Here is a 13,113-nt window from a genome sequence, read left to right as displayed (position 1 = left end):
AATACTTTACATAGATAGAAAGGTCTTACGGTCCTTTACAAAAAAAATTTGAATTATATGACCCTGGGGTCTCACGTTTCGCCCTGGGGAGGGGGTCAAATTTACTATAGTTTATATAGGGAAAACACATTTATGAGCATTTTTTGCTCAATTTTCATTGGAAACGAGTCAAACTTGGTTAGAATTATTAGCCTGAGATAGCATTTTAACATCATATCCATATGGTCCAGGCCGACCCCCTGGGGGCAGAGGGGCGGGGCCAAAAAAGGTCAAGAAGGCTAAAACTTCAAAAATATTCTTCTAAAATTCTGGAAATGGCAGAATCAAATACACTTTATAGATGAAAAGGTCTTTAAGTGTGTTTTATAAAATTTGTAAATTATATGACCCTGGGGTCTCACGTTTCCCCTTGGGGAGGGGGTCAAGTTTGCTATAATTTATATAGGAAAACACATAATGAGCATTTTTTGCTCAATTTTCATTGGAAACAAGTCAAACTTGGTTAGAATTATTAGCCTGAGATAGCATGTTAACATGTTAACATCGTATCCATATTGGTCTTGGCCGACCCCCTGGGGGCAGAGGGGTGGGGCTAAAAAAGGGTAAAATAGGCTAAAACTTAAAAAATCTTCTAAAATTCTGGAAATATGGAAAGGTCTTAAGGTGTTTTATAAAAATTGTGAATTATATGACCTTGGGGTCTCACGTTATCCCCTGGGGAGGGGTCAAGTTTACTTTAGTTTATATAGGAAAAACATATTTGTGAACATTATTTGACCAATTTTCATAGGAAATTGGTCAAACTTGATAAGAATTATTAGCCTTAGATATAGCATTTTAACATCCGTATTAGTCCCCGATGACCCCCTGGGGGACCAGAGGGGCAGGACCAAACAGGGTCAAAATTATTGAAATTTCAAAAAATACTTCTAAGTTCACAGGTTTGATGGAAGCAAATACTCTTCATAGTCTAAAAAGTCAAATTTATAAATCACTGACCAATTTCAAGACCCAGCATATAGTGTTTATATGTCTGTTTCATTATTTGTTTAATTATATATTCTAACTCGGGTGACCGTTAAGGCCCATGGGCCTCTTGTTCTGGCATACATTTATGTCCAATCCCCTCCACTTGAAAACCTGCCATTCGCAGTAATTAGTTTATTAGTACAATGATTATATATATATTATCTGATAAAAATGATTAATTGTTACTTCATAGGAGTCCATGGATTTAGGAATTTGAACAAGATGTCGAATCGACTCTAGATTTCACTCGGTCTCTGTCTAATGCTTCGCTCTAGGTCTACCTGGAAATGGAAATGTCTACATTTTGACAGACGGAAGCAGATTATATGGTTTCTAAAATGATAATTTCGACTTTTTTCTTCTTTTTTTTTACCCAATCCTCGTGTGATATTGTTACAAAGATGTCATGTTGATAGTAGACTTCATATAATGCGGAAACGTCAGGTTCTATATCACTTGTACTTATATCATTTTCTCCAAATAATTATATACATACATTTGCAAAATATTTTCTCGTCTTTCAATTTGATTTCCGCTTCGTTGTTGTTTATGCTGTTATTCTTAATCATTGATCTTAAAGGAGTTGATATGTTTTAAAATCGTTCTATGTATATTTCACTATGTTTATATAACATATCCAATTCTTTATGAATGTTAAACACTGAACTCCCCAATAGTTGTGAGACTGTTCACATCACATTCACAAGCAGCAATACCACTCAGACTGTCACTGTTATGTTGAAGACTGGTTCTGTCGTGGTGTTTCCTCCCGGAGTCGGACCATACCGAACACTTGCTAACTTCTTCATCAGACAAATTAGTCTCAAATGGAAGCGTATTTGTGTCGCCGTTGACATGAGAAAAGGAGGACCCAATGCCGTAATCAACATTTAGACTTTGTAGTCGTGCTGTAGGAGTTTTCCCTCCACTGTTCGAGGTTTCTATCAGTCCGAAAGAGCTTGTGAGACATTTGAGCTCACTGAATTTATTTGTGTTCTCCAGTTGTTTCATCATTTCTGAACACTCGCGTGAAGCGACAGATAACGTCTGATCTGTGTAATGGATTTTTAAAAGCAAATTTATAAACTCGTCGATCAAATGAAAGTTTGATCCTGATAAGATATTTGTCATATGTTGAACATTCTGAGAAGAACTATAATGCACGGTTACAATTTTGTGATTTGATTCATTCCGTTGCAAGAGTTCTTGCAATGCCTTTACCAAAATAATGTTCAAAGTTTCAAGACGCATATTCTTTTTACCACTGCATTGCAATTCCTCTAGCAATGTCAGAATTTGTTGAGAAACTATAATTATTATGATATCGAATGAGGCCGTCACATGTTGTACGTTTTGGAAACTGTTTCCCGTGGCAAGGTCATCATTGCTGATGATTTGAACGTTACATCTACACGTCTCGAGACAGGAGCCTAAACATTTCACCGCCTGTCTATGGGCGTCACTGTCGTATGTAGCCAATATCAGAACCTTTCTTCGGTACAACTTGCTTCCCAGCAGACAATCTGAAACGAAATTTGATTACAGCATATATACTATGGATTGATATAAATGACAATATTGATCAAGAAAATGTTAACAGAAACAGGGACAGTCCATGTTCAGTAATTAACCATTATAATTTCCGAATGCGGTATGTTTTCAGATATTTCCTGGGAGTTAGACGACATCTTGAATAATATTTTAGTACTACGTAATATGTGACAAATCGCTGGGAAAACGCATAAAGCCTGAAAGCGAGTGATTAAGATGCCGCGAAAACGTTGCTTCTAGTTTTAGCTTTAATTCTATGATACACATGTGATCATCCTGGATACTTCAGGGGTTACTATTACCGTCGCTGTATCCACCCCTGGACTATCTGATAGTAAAACTGGATACATAAGAACAGAACAGGCATTTTAGTGCTTTGATGTACAGCAAAAGAATCGTTTCACAGTACATGTACACTGTTGATGACTGTGTGGTTTTGAAGTTGGACGTTGCAAGCCTTTTATTGGTCATTTATTTTCTCTTGAATTGCCTTCAGTTTTACTATTAGCTAGTCTAGCGATGGATATAACGTCAGTACATGTAATAGTAAACCCTGGAGTATCGAGGATGACATGTGATAGACTTCGAATTAACTTCATTGACATTGGTTTTCCATGTATGACAATAACATTTCATCAACAATACCACAATATTATATAATATTATGCTTATATTCGTTAGATGTTGACATGTTAAGATAACACCACTTGAACTGAAAGGTGTTCAATGTATAATTCAAGCAAACGCTGAAGAAAGGGGAAGTTTAATTAATATAATTGTTCACTACGTACTTCGAATTTGTCGTCGACGTATGATGAAAACGACGACGAAGACGATGACAATCAGACATCCGCCCAATGATCCAAAAGTTACCGTCTTAAGAAATAATGAACTGTTTGTTGCTGCTGTCCCTGGCGAATTAAATCAAACAACTAATTAAACCGTCCTGGTTCCGATAAACACGCATGCACTTTATTCTTTTAGAACTTTTAGCAGTCAAAATAGCAAGGTTACAAAGCACTATCATCACTTTTCTAAGTATATTTTTGAGTACCTCTTGTTTGAATGCATGTGTGTATAACAAGAGTATTATAACAACAGTTATACTTAAGATAGTCAGTAGATCGTTGAGGGTTTTAATGTTAAAGTTTATCCCTTGTTGTACCACCTCGAGTCTTAAAGATGCTCCACCACTAACAAATAGTTTTTGTTCTCAAATACAAACAGGAGCAGACGAATTAGTAAGATACCAAAAATATTTAATTATATCCCGAAAAAAAACCGTGGCACTATGTCTTTTATGGATTAAGGTATTGATTGCGCATGCACAAAAAGCAGAATGAATTATATAATATTTTTTGGTGATAATTAAGACACAATATACATACATTTATTTATGTGATTAAACGCCGATTATTGCTCAAATGTATCGCTTATGCTCTTTGTCGGCAGTGGAGCATCTTTAAATTACTAAAATGTTTTTATGTGTATATTATATTTAAGATTTAGCTTGGACGTAAAGTTGTTAAAAAATATTTCACAATTATTGGAGTGGGCTGTAGATAAAGCGGATAGTAATGCATTTGTTTTGTAGCCTTATAAAATGATAATTAATTTCTATCTTCTTTATCTCTGTTTACTACCATCTCAGCCAATCAAAAGCGATGTTACAAACAGCAATGTAACTTTGTTAGGCCATGGTAATATGATCCAATAGAAATAACCTTAACATTTAGTTAACATACCACATAACTTACCGTTCACGTTCATGGTACCTTCCATGATGTAGTTAAAGCTACTTCTGCTGCACGGAAAACACTGACGGAGCCTGGTGGTACCATGGTAACACAAACAACGGGCTGGGTCGTTTGGGTAAGGATCCTGGGGTGTAAACTGGATTAAATACCATATGAAAACGGTGTATATCAAATTATGATGATAGGTTTTGTACGAATAAGGATTAGTTTGGGATATATATAAGGCGTATGAGTATTTTACATCCATATAGAACTTTGTATGTTTATAATCTGATTGAGAACGGAAATGTCGTGTAGTTTTATTTTTCCAAGTGATTTCTTGGCATGTACTTGGAAAATAGTTAATGTAGCGAAATATTAACCTTCACGGAATACCAAACTTTACAGTATACACAATTGATTCCTACTTTAAGCTCAAAGGTATGTTTCTATTTGTAAACCTTAAATTGTACTTACCAAGAAACAATAATTTCCAGAAGTCATATTGGAAAATGTCACGGTATTCTGACAAAATAAATTTGGGTTTTTTAAAGGTGCTATTAGGAAAATTGCATTATCGATTTAATAATAAAGAACGAAAATATCAATTTGACAGCTCACATTGAAATTGCTTGAAGAGATTGGTCAACGTGTTGTTATAATATTGTATCGGTAAACATTAGTGCGATGTCATAGTTTTTCAGTCTATAATATTAAAACGTCCAAAAACTATGATGTCTTGTGGATAAATAACAAGTTCAAAGCCAAATTCTTTATTACATTAAGCCATTTAGTATATAGGTTTAAATATATATATACTAGCATGGCAAAGGTGTGAAACAAAATTAAGCAAACACAAACTCTCTCGCGCATTCACTAATCTCCTGTATTATAATAGTACTACTGGAGTAGATGTATTTTTCTTGCAACTAACACCGTGTTTGTTTCACAAGTAACGATTTGTTGACATACACTTATATTGAAACAAATCCTTTATTCACACGACATTAAAGTGATTCATAATTGGCCAATGAATAAATATGCTTACGGATACCATCTTGACAATGTCTGAGACTGTATCGGGACTGCTGCACGAATCCCTCAGCCGTTCGGCCACGTAATGTAGATCTGCTGTATCGGATGAAAGGATAACGGTCAGTGTCTGGGTGGAAATCTGATGTGTGTAGAAGTTTATCATTTTTGTCGTGTGATCCCAATCTACAAGTAAACATCATAAATATTAATATAAAAAGTTTAAGGTCTGATTGCAATCCATAAGGACATTTCATTTGTTTATATGGTTTCATAGGTTTAGTGACAAAATAAAAATAATGGTTAAATAGAAACAATTAATTCGATGCAAAAACTATGATTAAAAATGTTATATCCTGATTAACAAACACATTGACTTACATTTTCGCTGTGTCACAAGAGGATGTATCTGTATATCGCCATCATCCAAGCCATTGTCGTCAATACTAGTTTTTAGATTCAACTGTAACAAAGGAGACTTAAAATGTTAACATTATAATAAGGACATGAAATTGTCATTACTACCATCTTCATATTAATAAACAGGAGTTCGACGACACTTTATATGTACTTATGTAGTGTCACGATACTGAATATCACTTAAAATCATTGGAAAAAATGATTTGTTCAACTTTGAAGGTCAAATCGGTTTTTGTGTTAAGATCGGGTTGATAATTCCAAAAGATTTAATTTAAGATATTTCACCGATGGTATGTTGGTATCATAACCAACAACATGTGTTTATATAAATGGCATTAAACGTCCTTCATATCCTCGATATTCCAGGGGTTACTTTTACCGTAGTAATATCCACCCCTTGACCATGTCATAGTAAAACTGAATGCATTTCACGAGAAAAGACAAAGCAATCACAGATCTACAAAGTCTTCCTTTGAAGATTTTGCAGAGACGCCCAATTTCAACGTCATATATAGTCAATCTCGGTATACCGTCATTTGATTCTTACAGGGGCCAAATTTCTCATTATGTGGCTCCATGTATAACATAGACCTGAAGGGAATATAACGATTGTAACAGTAACACTTAGGGTATCAAGGACAACGGACTAAGTATGTTGAATCATTTTGATACAAATATTTGCTTGAAAATGATGGACTGCTTAGTTCCTACGCTATGAGATATCAAACATCTAATACTGTAAACCAACTTATTTCCGTAGTGACTTAATTTCGGATTTTCGTGTCCAACAACATCATCACGGCAATTTAATTTCATGATTCACGGATAAAATGTATAAGTGTTTGATTATTTTCGTGGTCACGTATTTTAGAGAATTCGTATCGCCTGCCAAATACGTGAATGTTCACCGGAGATAATTTATGATTTTGTTTAATAGAAGGTGTTGACAGTAGATAATTTGTGATTTTGTTTAATACAAGGTGTTCACAGTAAATAATTTGTGATTTTGTTTAATAGAAGGTGTTCACAGTAGATAATTTGTGATTTTTTTTAACAGAAGGTTTTTAGAGTAGATAATTTGTGATTTTGTTTAATAGAAGGTGTTCACAGTAGATAATTTGTGATTTAGTTTAATAGAAGGTGTTCACAGTAGATAATTTGTGATTTTGTTTAATAGAAGGTGTTCACAGTAGATAATTTGTGATTTTGTTTAATAGAAGGTGTTCACAGTAGATAATTTGTGATTTTGTTTAATAGAATGTGTTCACAGTAGATAATTTGTGACTTAGTTTAATAGAGGATGTTTACAGTAGATAATTTGTGATTTCGTTTAATAGAGATGGTGTTTACAGTAGATCGTTTGTGATTTCGTTTAATAGAAAGTGTTGACAGTAGATCATTTGTGATTCCATTTAGAAGAAGGATTTACCTGTAATGGGGAACTTTTTACATCCAAATCCTGTAACAGGAGCACTCTCCAAAGGTTTGGCGTCTCAACGCAAAATCCATCTATTTGTGAGTCTGAGTGAAACGATATGTTATTAGTCATAGCAAACTCTGACCAGCTGTTCATTATTCTAAAATGTCATGAAGGTAGGAGTTATGATTTGAACAATCTAATAATATATACGTGATATTATCGAAGACTTTAAGGCTTTAATATACGTTGAACTTACCATTAAATAGGAATGTCCAGCTAACCATGGTCCCTTGATCTGTGTGGTTCTGTTGGTGTTTGATAAAGAACTGGTCAAGACATAAATAGTCCGACTCTGGTGGCCTAGAATCTGCAAGATAAACATTACTTTGATTATGTATTGCATATTTGAAGATAAATATTTACATAAATGTTTAAAGCATTGTTAAATTTGCTGAGCCCAGTGCATGTTATTTAAGGATTCATTTGAAAATATATTTTTTTATATTATGGTGATGTAACATAAAATCTTATTGTACTCTAGAAATGTAAAATATGACGAGAGTACTCTCTGATTTTTGTGCTATAGTTCAATAACATAAACATTAATATTGTGTTCACAAAGGACAACTTGATCCTTATAATCTAATCTAATTATGTATACCGTGAACTTCAAATTTCTTGGGGACTCTTTTTTCACTAGGAAATCATTGCGCTGGTGTTTCAGCCAATCAGAAACGGCATTACAAGCGGCGCCGTTATTGTTTACGTCATGGGATGATATTTAAACATACGTGTATGTTTAAGCCAATGGAAAGGCTTATTACAAGGAAAATGGAAATATTTCACTGGACTCCCTGTCTATAAACTACAATACGACACGAATGCTAATAACAAGTGGTTGATTATCACTAGACTTCATTACAGTATTTGTGACAAGCTAGAACTATAATTATTGATAGTGAATCAAAGTAAAAATGTTGCAATGAGGTTATATAAACATTTGTATTAACTTTATCCGTTTTATTTTCCTTACCTACCAGGCAACGTCTAGGAGATTCAAACCACAGCCTGATTTAATTTGGTTTACATGCAAACCTTTTGCATTCACTTGTCATTTCTACTATACTAACCAAGCCAAAGTTTAAATGAAGATCTTTTTAAAGAAAAAATATACAGCGATTCTACAGATTATGAAATTGACGTCCATTGACCGATAGCGCGATAGCGTAGATAATACGAATGAATGTTATATTATGTACTTAGAGCAAAGATTTTAGATGCATGTGTAAACTAATTTAAAATCTGTAGCATTGATTAACATTTAATATTTAAAATGAACTTTGATTAATGGATACATAAAATGACTTTCTTATCTACATTTCCCTGAAACCGTTATACATAAACATTCTATATATTTTATTTTTTCCTAAAAAGATAAGACATGGACGGAGAATAATGTGATAATAACACACCAAAAATAAAATATCACTTTTCTTTAGAAAAAAATGAGTGCACGGATTAACGTTTCGATACAGCATTAACATTTAGATTTAAAAGAAATCCTTTTATCCATACTTGGTGTCGATGCGTCAGCGGGGGTCGCGTCCATGCACTTGAGAGTTGCTATTATTAACGAGTTATATACATGACAAGGCCATCTAAAACTAGGACTACAAGGAAGTGGGTTTCCTGAGATTACAAAACATAACGCTACAAAGCTGTGAACGTGTTGATAAGGCACCTACTCTCCAACTTGTTTCATTGATGTAACCTGTGTCGAACGTTATCCGTCTGAATCATGTTAAAAGCTGGTCAATTCAATGTGTGCCATATGCCCTGTTACTTGTCTTTTATGGTATTCCTGCAAAGTGGTTGATTTATGAAGCACCACTACAAGTCTGTAGAAAGTCATCGATTTCTTGCTAAACGTATAAGATTGCTTGCTAAGGTGAAAAAACCCCATAGTAAACCATCGATAATCCGGAAACGTGCGTTCCCAGACCCAAACCATCCGGATAGCGAATTGTCCGGACTGCTAAATCCTGTCTAAGTAGTCAATAATCAAATCCGTTGCCTGTAATTTCCGTTCTGTTTATGGGTTTTCTCAGCTCTTGGAGTCCAGATTATCGCAAGTCCACTATATAGATCCACCATCACCAACAAATTCAAAGTTTAAATCGAGCACGAAAGAGTGTCATGAACACTGTCTGTTGATGTAAAAATGTTGGTTTTAATTAGATTGATATGCAATTGAATTTTGTAGAAGCCATTTACTTGATTTGAACCGTCGATTCTAGAAATGTTATTGAAATCTGAGGCTTGATTCGAATTGTTATGCCTTTAGGATATCTTTAACTCGATTCAAGGTCGACATTAATGTGAGTATAAAGCACGTACGTGCCCATAATATTAGAACCTGATAACTCTTTCGAGAAATCCCATACCTTTTGAAATGACCAAGTTGTTACTCGTTTCATCTTTGCAAAAATTGTTTTTCTCAAACGATAAGGCGATATATCTGGTGTTCCTGATATACCGTACTAAACTACGGACCCTACACTCCACTTGCCACCGGGTGATAAGTGTAGCGTAGCGTAGTGGAAGAATCGACCTTGGGTAGTTTAACAACTTGTAAATAGAAGTAACAAAAAATTGTCCACGCAAAAAAAATTAAATTCCGCAAGCATTCGTCAGAAATTATTAAAAAAAAAAAAAAAAAAAAAAGACGAAGAACTGGACTCCAATATTTTCATGTGTCTTGAACTATAGAAATCGGTATACCGCGAAATGTAATACCTGCAAATTTGTCCTATGAATGAAACCGCGAAATATGACTAAACCGCGAAGTATCGATCTCGCGAGTTTAAAGCGATATCCAGTAACCTATTGGCGTCAATAACTGTGTGTTGTGTATGTGCATGAATGAGCCCAACTTCGTTGACAATGGTGATAAAAGGAAAGAAGAGAAATATGGAAACATATCAATTATACTGATAAGGATGCAAGGTAATAGTCATCAGAGTGAGTTTCTAATATGATAAGTCTAAGATTCGCTTGGAGTATGAACTTAAGTATCTATAACACTGATGATGGATGGTATTTTTAATTAATTTGACATAGATGTGAAGGCATTTATGTCTTGTAGATATTGCCTAGCTTATCTACATCTGTAAATACTTTTCAAGTGCCATATTGCCTTACAGGATTACCCATCCCTAATCTCAGCCTGGTTTATTTCACTTGGCCAATTTTAGGTCGTAAATTTGAATTCAAAGGACAGGTACTGGTCAAAAGAGGTACTAGTTCAAAAACAGATACAACATGACCTTTTGGAAACCAAAGAAAGCAAGTATATTAAAAACGTTTTTGTACTTAATAAAGAAAATATATTCACAAAATGGCTACCTTGATATTCCCTTACCATCAATTATGTCGTAGGCTATACAGGGAACTTCGGGCTGGAATAAAAAGGGAAACAAATGTTAGTGCCATGCAAAATCTTGTCAATATGTTTATAAAATGATGAATAATGCGACTCTTTTACAATGCTATTTGGAGATGTTAAAACAGAAAACAGAATGAACAACACATAAAAATGATATCCACTTGTTTGTTTCAAAACCGAGCCACTGTAGAATAATTCACCCGCTTCAATATCGAAGATATTACTGTTTTTGTAAAAAGATTTGTCACTCAATCTGTTACGAACTGATAAATAGGACAAATTTTAAAATTAACCTCTAAAGGGCGTTTTTGACATAATTTGATAACATTTTTAAAATCACCAGGAGAGGCGATGCGCATATTTTCAGAGCCAGACAAAGAAGTCCAAACAATATCCTGATAAATATATCTTATACCTTATAACCGATTTGTTACCCCAGCATCGTATGACATTTAGGTAAGTTACGTCTTTTTTATCATCTGATTATATATGTGAAGTGAATTTATAATGCATTAATGGGTATTTTACTATGTACATAGATACCATACCATGCTTGACGTCATCATATTTAATGACGTGTCCTGCTGGTTGGGGCATTAAAGGATTATTGCATAAGTGTAAAAGGCGACTTTTGAGATCTCTTCTAAACTTTCTCTATTCTTTCTGTTTCCCTTGAATCTTTTTATTAAATCTAAATTTTAAATTTAATTTAGTTTTTGGCCTTTAGCTGTGCGTTCGCCATTTTAAGGCAGGCTTAATTTGGATTCTCCTAGGCGAAACACAACATACAAAATATAGTCTTTAAAAATGATATGTTTACTTCTATATAACATCTTGCGTAAAGGGTCGACTAGCTTCCCGTTGTCAGTATCGTGTAAACGAGAGGGATGTCATGTTTGTGTGTTTCAGTGAGATAGCACTATAAAATGGGTAAGCGTTCACTAGCACTATGCAAACTTATTGCAGTGTCACAAAAACACAGCCCAATAAACCATCGTAACGTGATGTACGTTACGCTTGCAAACACATGACGTCCAAATATATATATACCACCCCGATAGGGCAGATAACTGTATCTGTGTTGATCGTGTGGTTTAGTGGTTAAGCCACTCGCCTTTCACCTAGCCGGCCGGGGTTCAATCCCCGGCACGGACGTGAAAAGGTCAGGGGTCACCTGCCCAATTACGTGAGTTTTCTCCAGGCACTCCGGTTTTATCCCACATTAAGATCCCTCGCGCGCTTACATCCGGGCCATAGAGAGTGATTTGCATAAATTATATATCTTGTTTCGTAATCGATGTAAAATAAGTGAAGTTTATACTTATTACTGTATCTGTAAATGTATCTTTAAACATTGCATGTCTACTCCAAATGATGACTTTCTGTAAAATTGTAAACACTACTACAAATGATAGTAAAATATATTATATCTTTTCTTTCGTTTAATTCATTTTTTATATTAACATCGTCGACTTATTAAATTTCAAGCTGATCAAAATAATAATAATTCTATGAATAGGTGTTATACGGTATACCAGAAGGACCGAGTCAAGTTGAGAACAGGAAGTTCTTTGTTATTAAGGTCGTAAGTTCTATAGTGTAGGTTGGGTTATCTATTCGTGTCAACTGAAATGGTATAAACATTTCCTTTGAGACTGGTGTTTCATGTTAATGGTATCTATATGCCATTGCTATCAGCTATTACGTCACTACTATATATCTGTAGTATAACCTACACCTACCTCACTTGAACAATTCCAGGATCCTGGATAGCTGGTCATCACTGTCGTTACAAGTTGTATCAACCAAACCGGTGTCCATCTCACTCTAGGCATTCTTTGTTTGTCGAGTCGTGTTTTGTTTTCTTAACCTATTTTCGGTTGCTTTTCTTATATGCATTCACTGATCCAATTGGAACGAAGACTGAAATGAAGAAAAAAAACAAGAATTTAAAATGGGAATCAATTATAATGATGTTAGTGTTGTTGCTGATTTGTCTATATTTTAACAATAATCAAGATGTTATGTAACAAACTTATTTCTTCTTGCAGAGTTAAAGGCCTGGCGTACCTGAGATGCAGTAGTATCATTATATTACACTGTCACTTACCACGCGATCGAGATATGTAGTAAAGAAACTGCCTACCTGCTGTCAACAAGTGGTGCAGACGGTCCGCCTATGGGAGCGAGTACCAGCGCGCTGGTTATCTTTCTGGAGATTGACTTGTGAGAGCTGAGAGGTCAATACTATCGACCGCTCAACTTATCTTTTGGTAGGTTCGTTCCAATAAATGCATCATCGGTGGTGTTAACCTAAGTTACGAGCGAAAACAAAATAATTCAACTGACTTTAAGAAATTACAGATGGGGGATTTAATACGGATGGTTTTAAGCTAAAATTTTCGCAGGAAACAATTTACGGATGAAATATTTAAAGCACGGAGATTTTAAGCGTGGATTTCCCATCAAAAGGCTTTAGT

The 13,113-nt window shown here is 34.7% G+C and overlaps 1 protein-coding gene across 1 annotated transcript; it reads right to left on the bottom strand.

Annotated features, from left to right (window-relative positions):
* Window positions 1-72: 72 nt before the first annotated feature.
* LOC138336734 (uncharacterized) lies at window positions 73-12,541 on the bottom strand. The gene is made up of 10 exons (XM_069286287.1): window positions 12,376-12,541; window positions 10,610-10,646; window positions 7,445-7,555; window positions 7,198-7,289; window positions 5,730-5,811; window positions 5,365-5,534; window positions 4,794-4,841; window positions 4,338-4,473; window positions 3,372-3,491; window positions 73-2,552 (listed from the first exon to the last, which is right to left on the bottom strand). The coding sequence occupies exons 1-10, from the start codon at window positions 12,466-12,468 to the stop codon at window positions 1,684-1,686; spliced, it is 1,758 nt and encodes a 585-aa protein (XP_069142388.1). The 5' UTR covers window positions 12,469-12,541; the 3' UTR covers window positions 73-1,683.
* Between the last annotated feature and the right edge of the window lie 572 nt (window positions 12,542-13,113).

The sequence above is a fragment of the Argopecten irradians genome, chromosome 12 (assembly GCF_041381155.1).
Source record: "Argopecten irradians isolate NY chromosome 12, Ai_NY, whole genome shotgun sequence".
Lineage (NCBI taxonomy): Eukaryota > Metazoa > Mollusca > Bivalvia > Pectinida > Pectinidae > Argopecten > Argopecten irradians.
This window is presented reverse-complemented; position numbering and strand designations above follow the sequence as displayed.

What these genes read in the sequence shown, in the direction of transcription:
- LOC138336734 (XM_069286287.1), bottom strand. Translation starts at nt 12,468, where the DNA reads ATGCCTAGAGTGAGATGGACACCGGTTTGGTTGATACAACTTGTAACG. An exon ending in TCTTGTGACACAGCGAAAAT is followed by an intron (nt 5,535 to 5,729) that starts GTAAGTCAATGT and finishes GTTTACTTGTAG; the next exon opens with ATTGGGATCACACGACAAAA. An exon ending in CTGGAAATTATTGTTTCTTG is followed by an intron (nt 4,474 to 4,793) that starts GTAAGTACAATT and finishes TATTTAATCCAG; the next exon opens with TTTACACCCCAGGATCCTTA.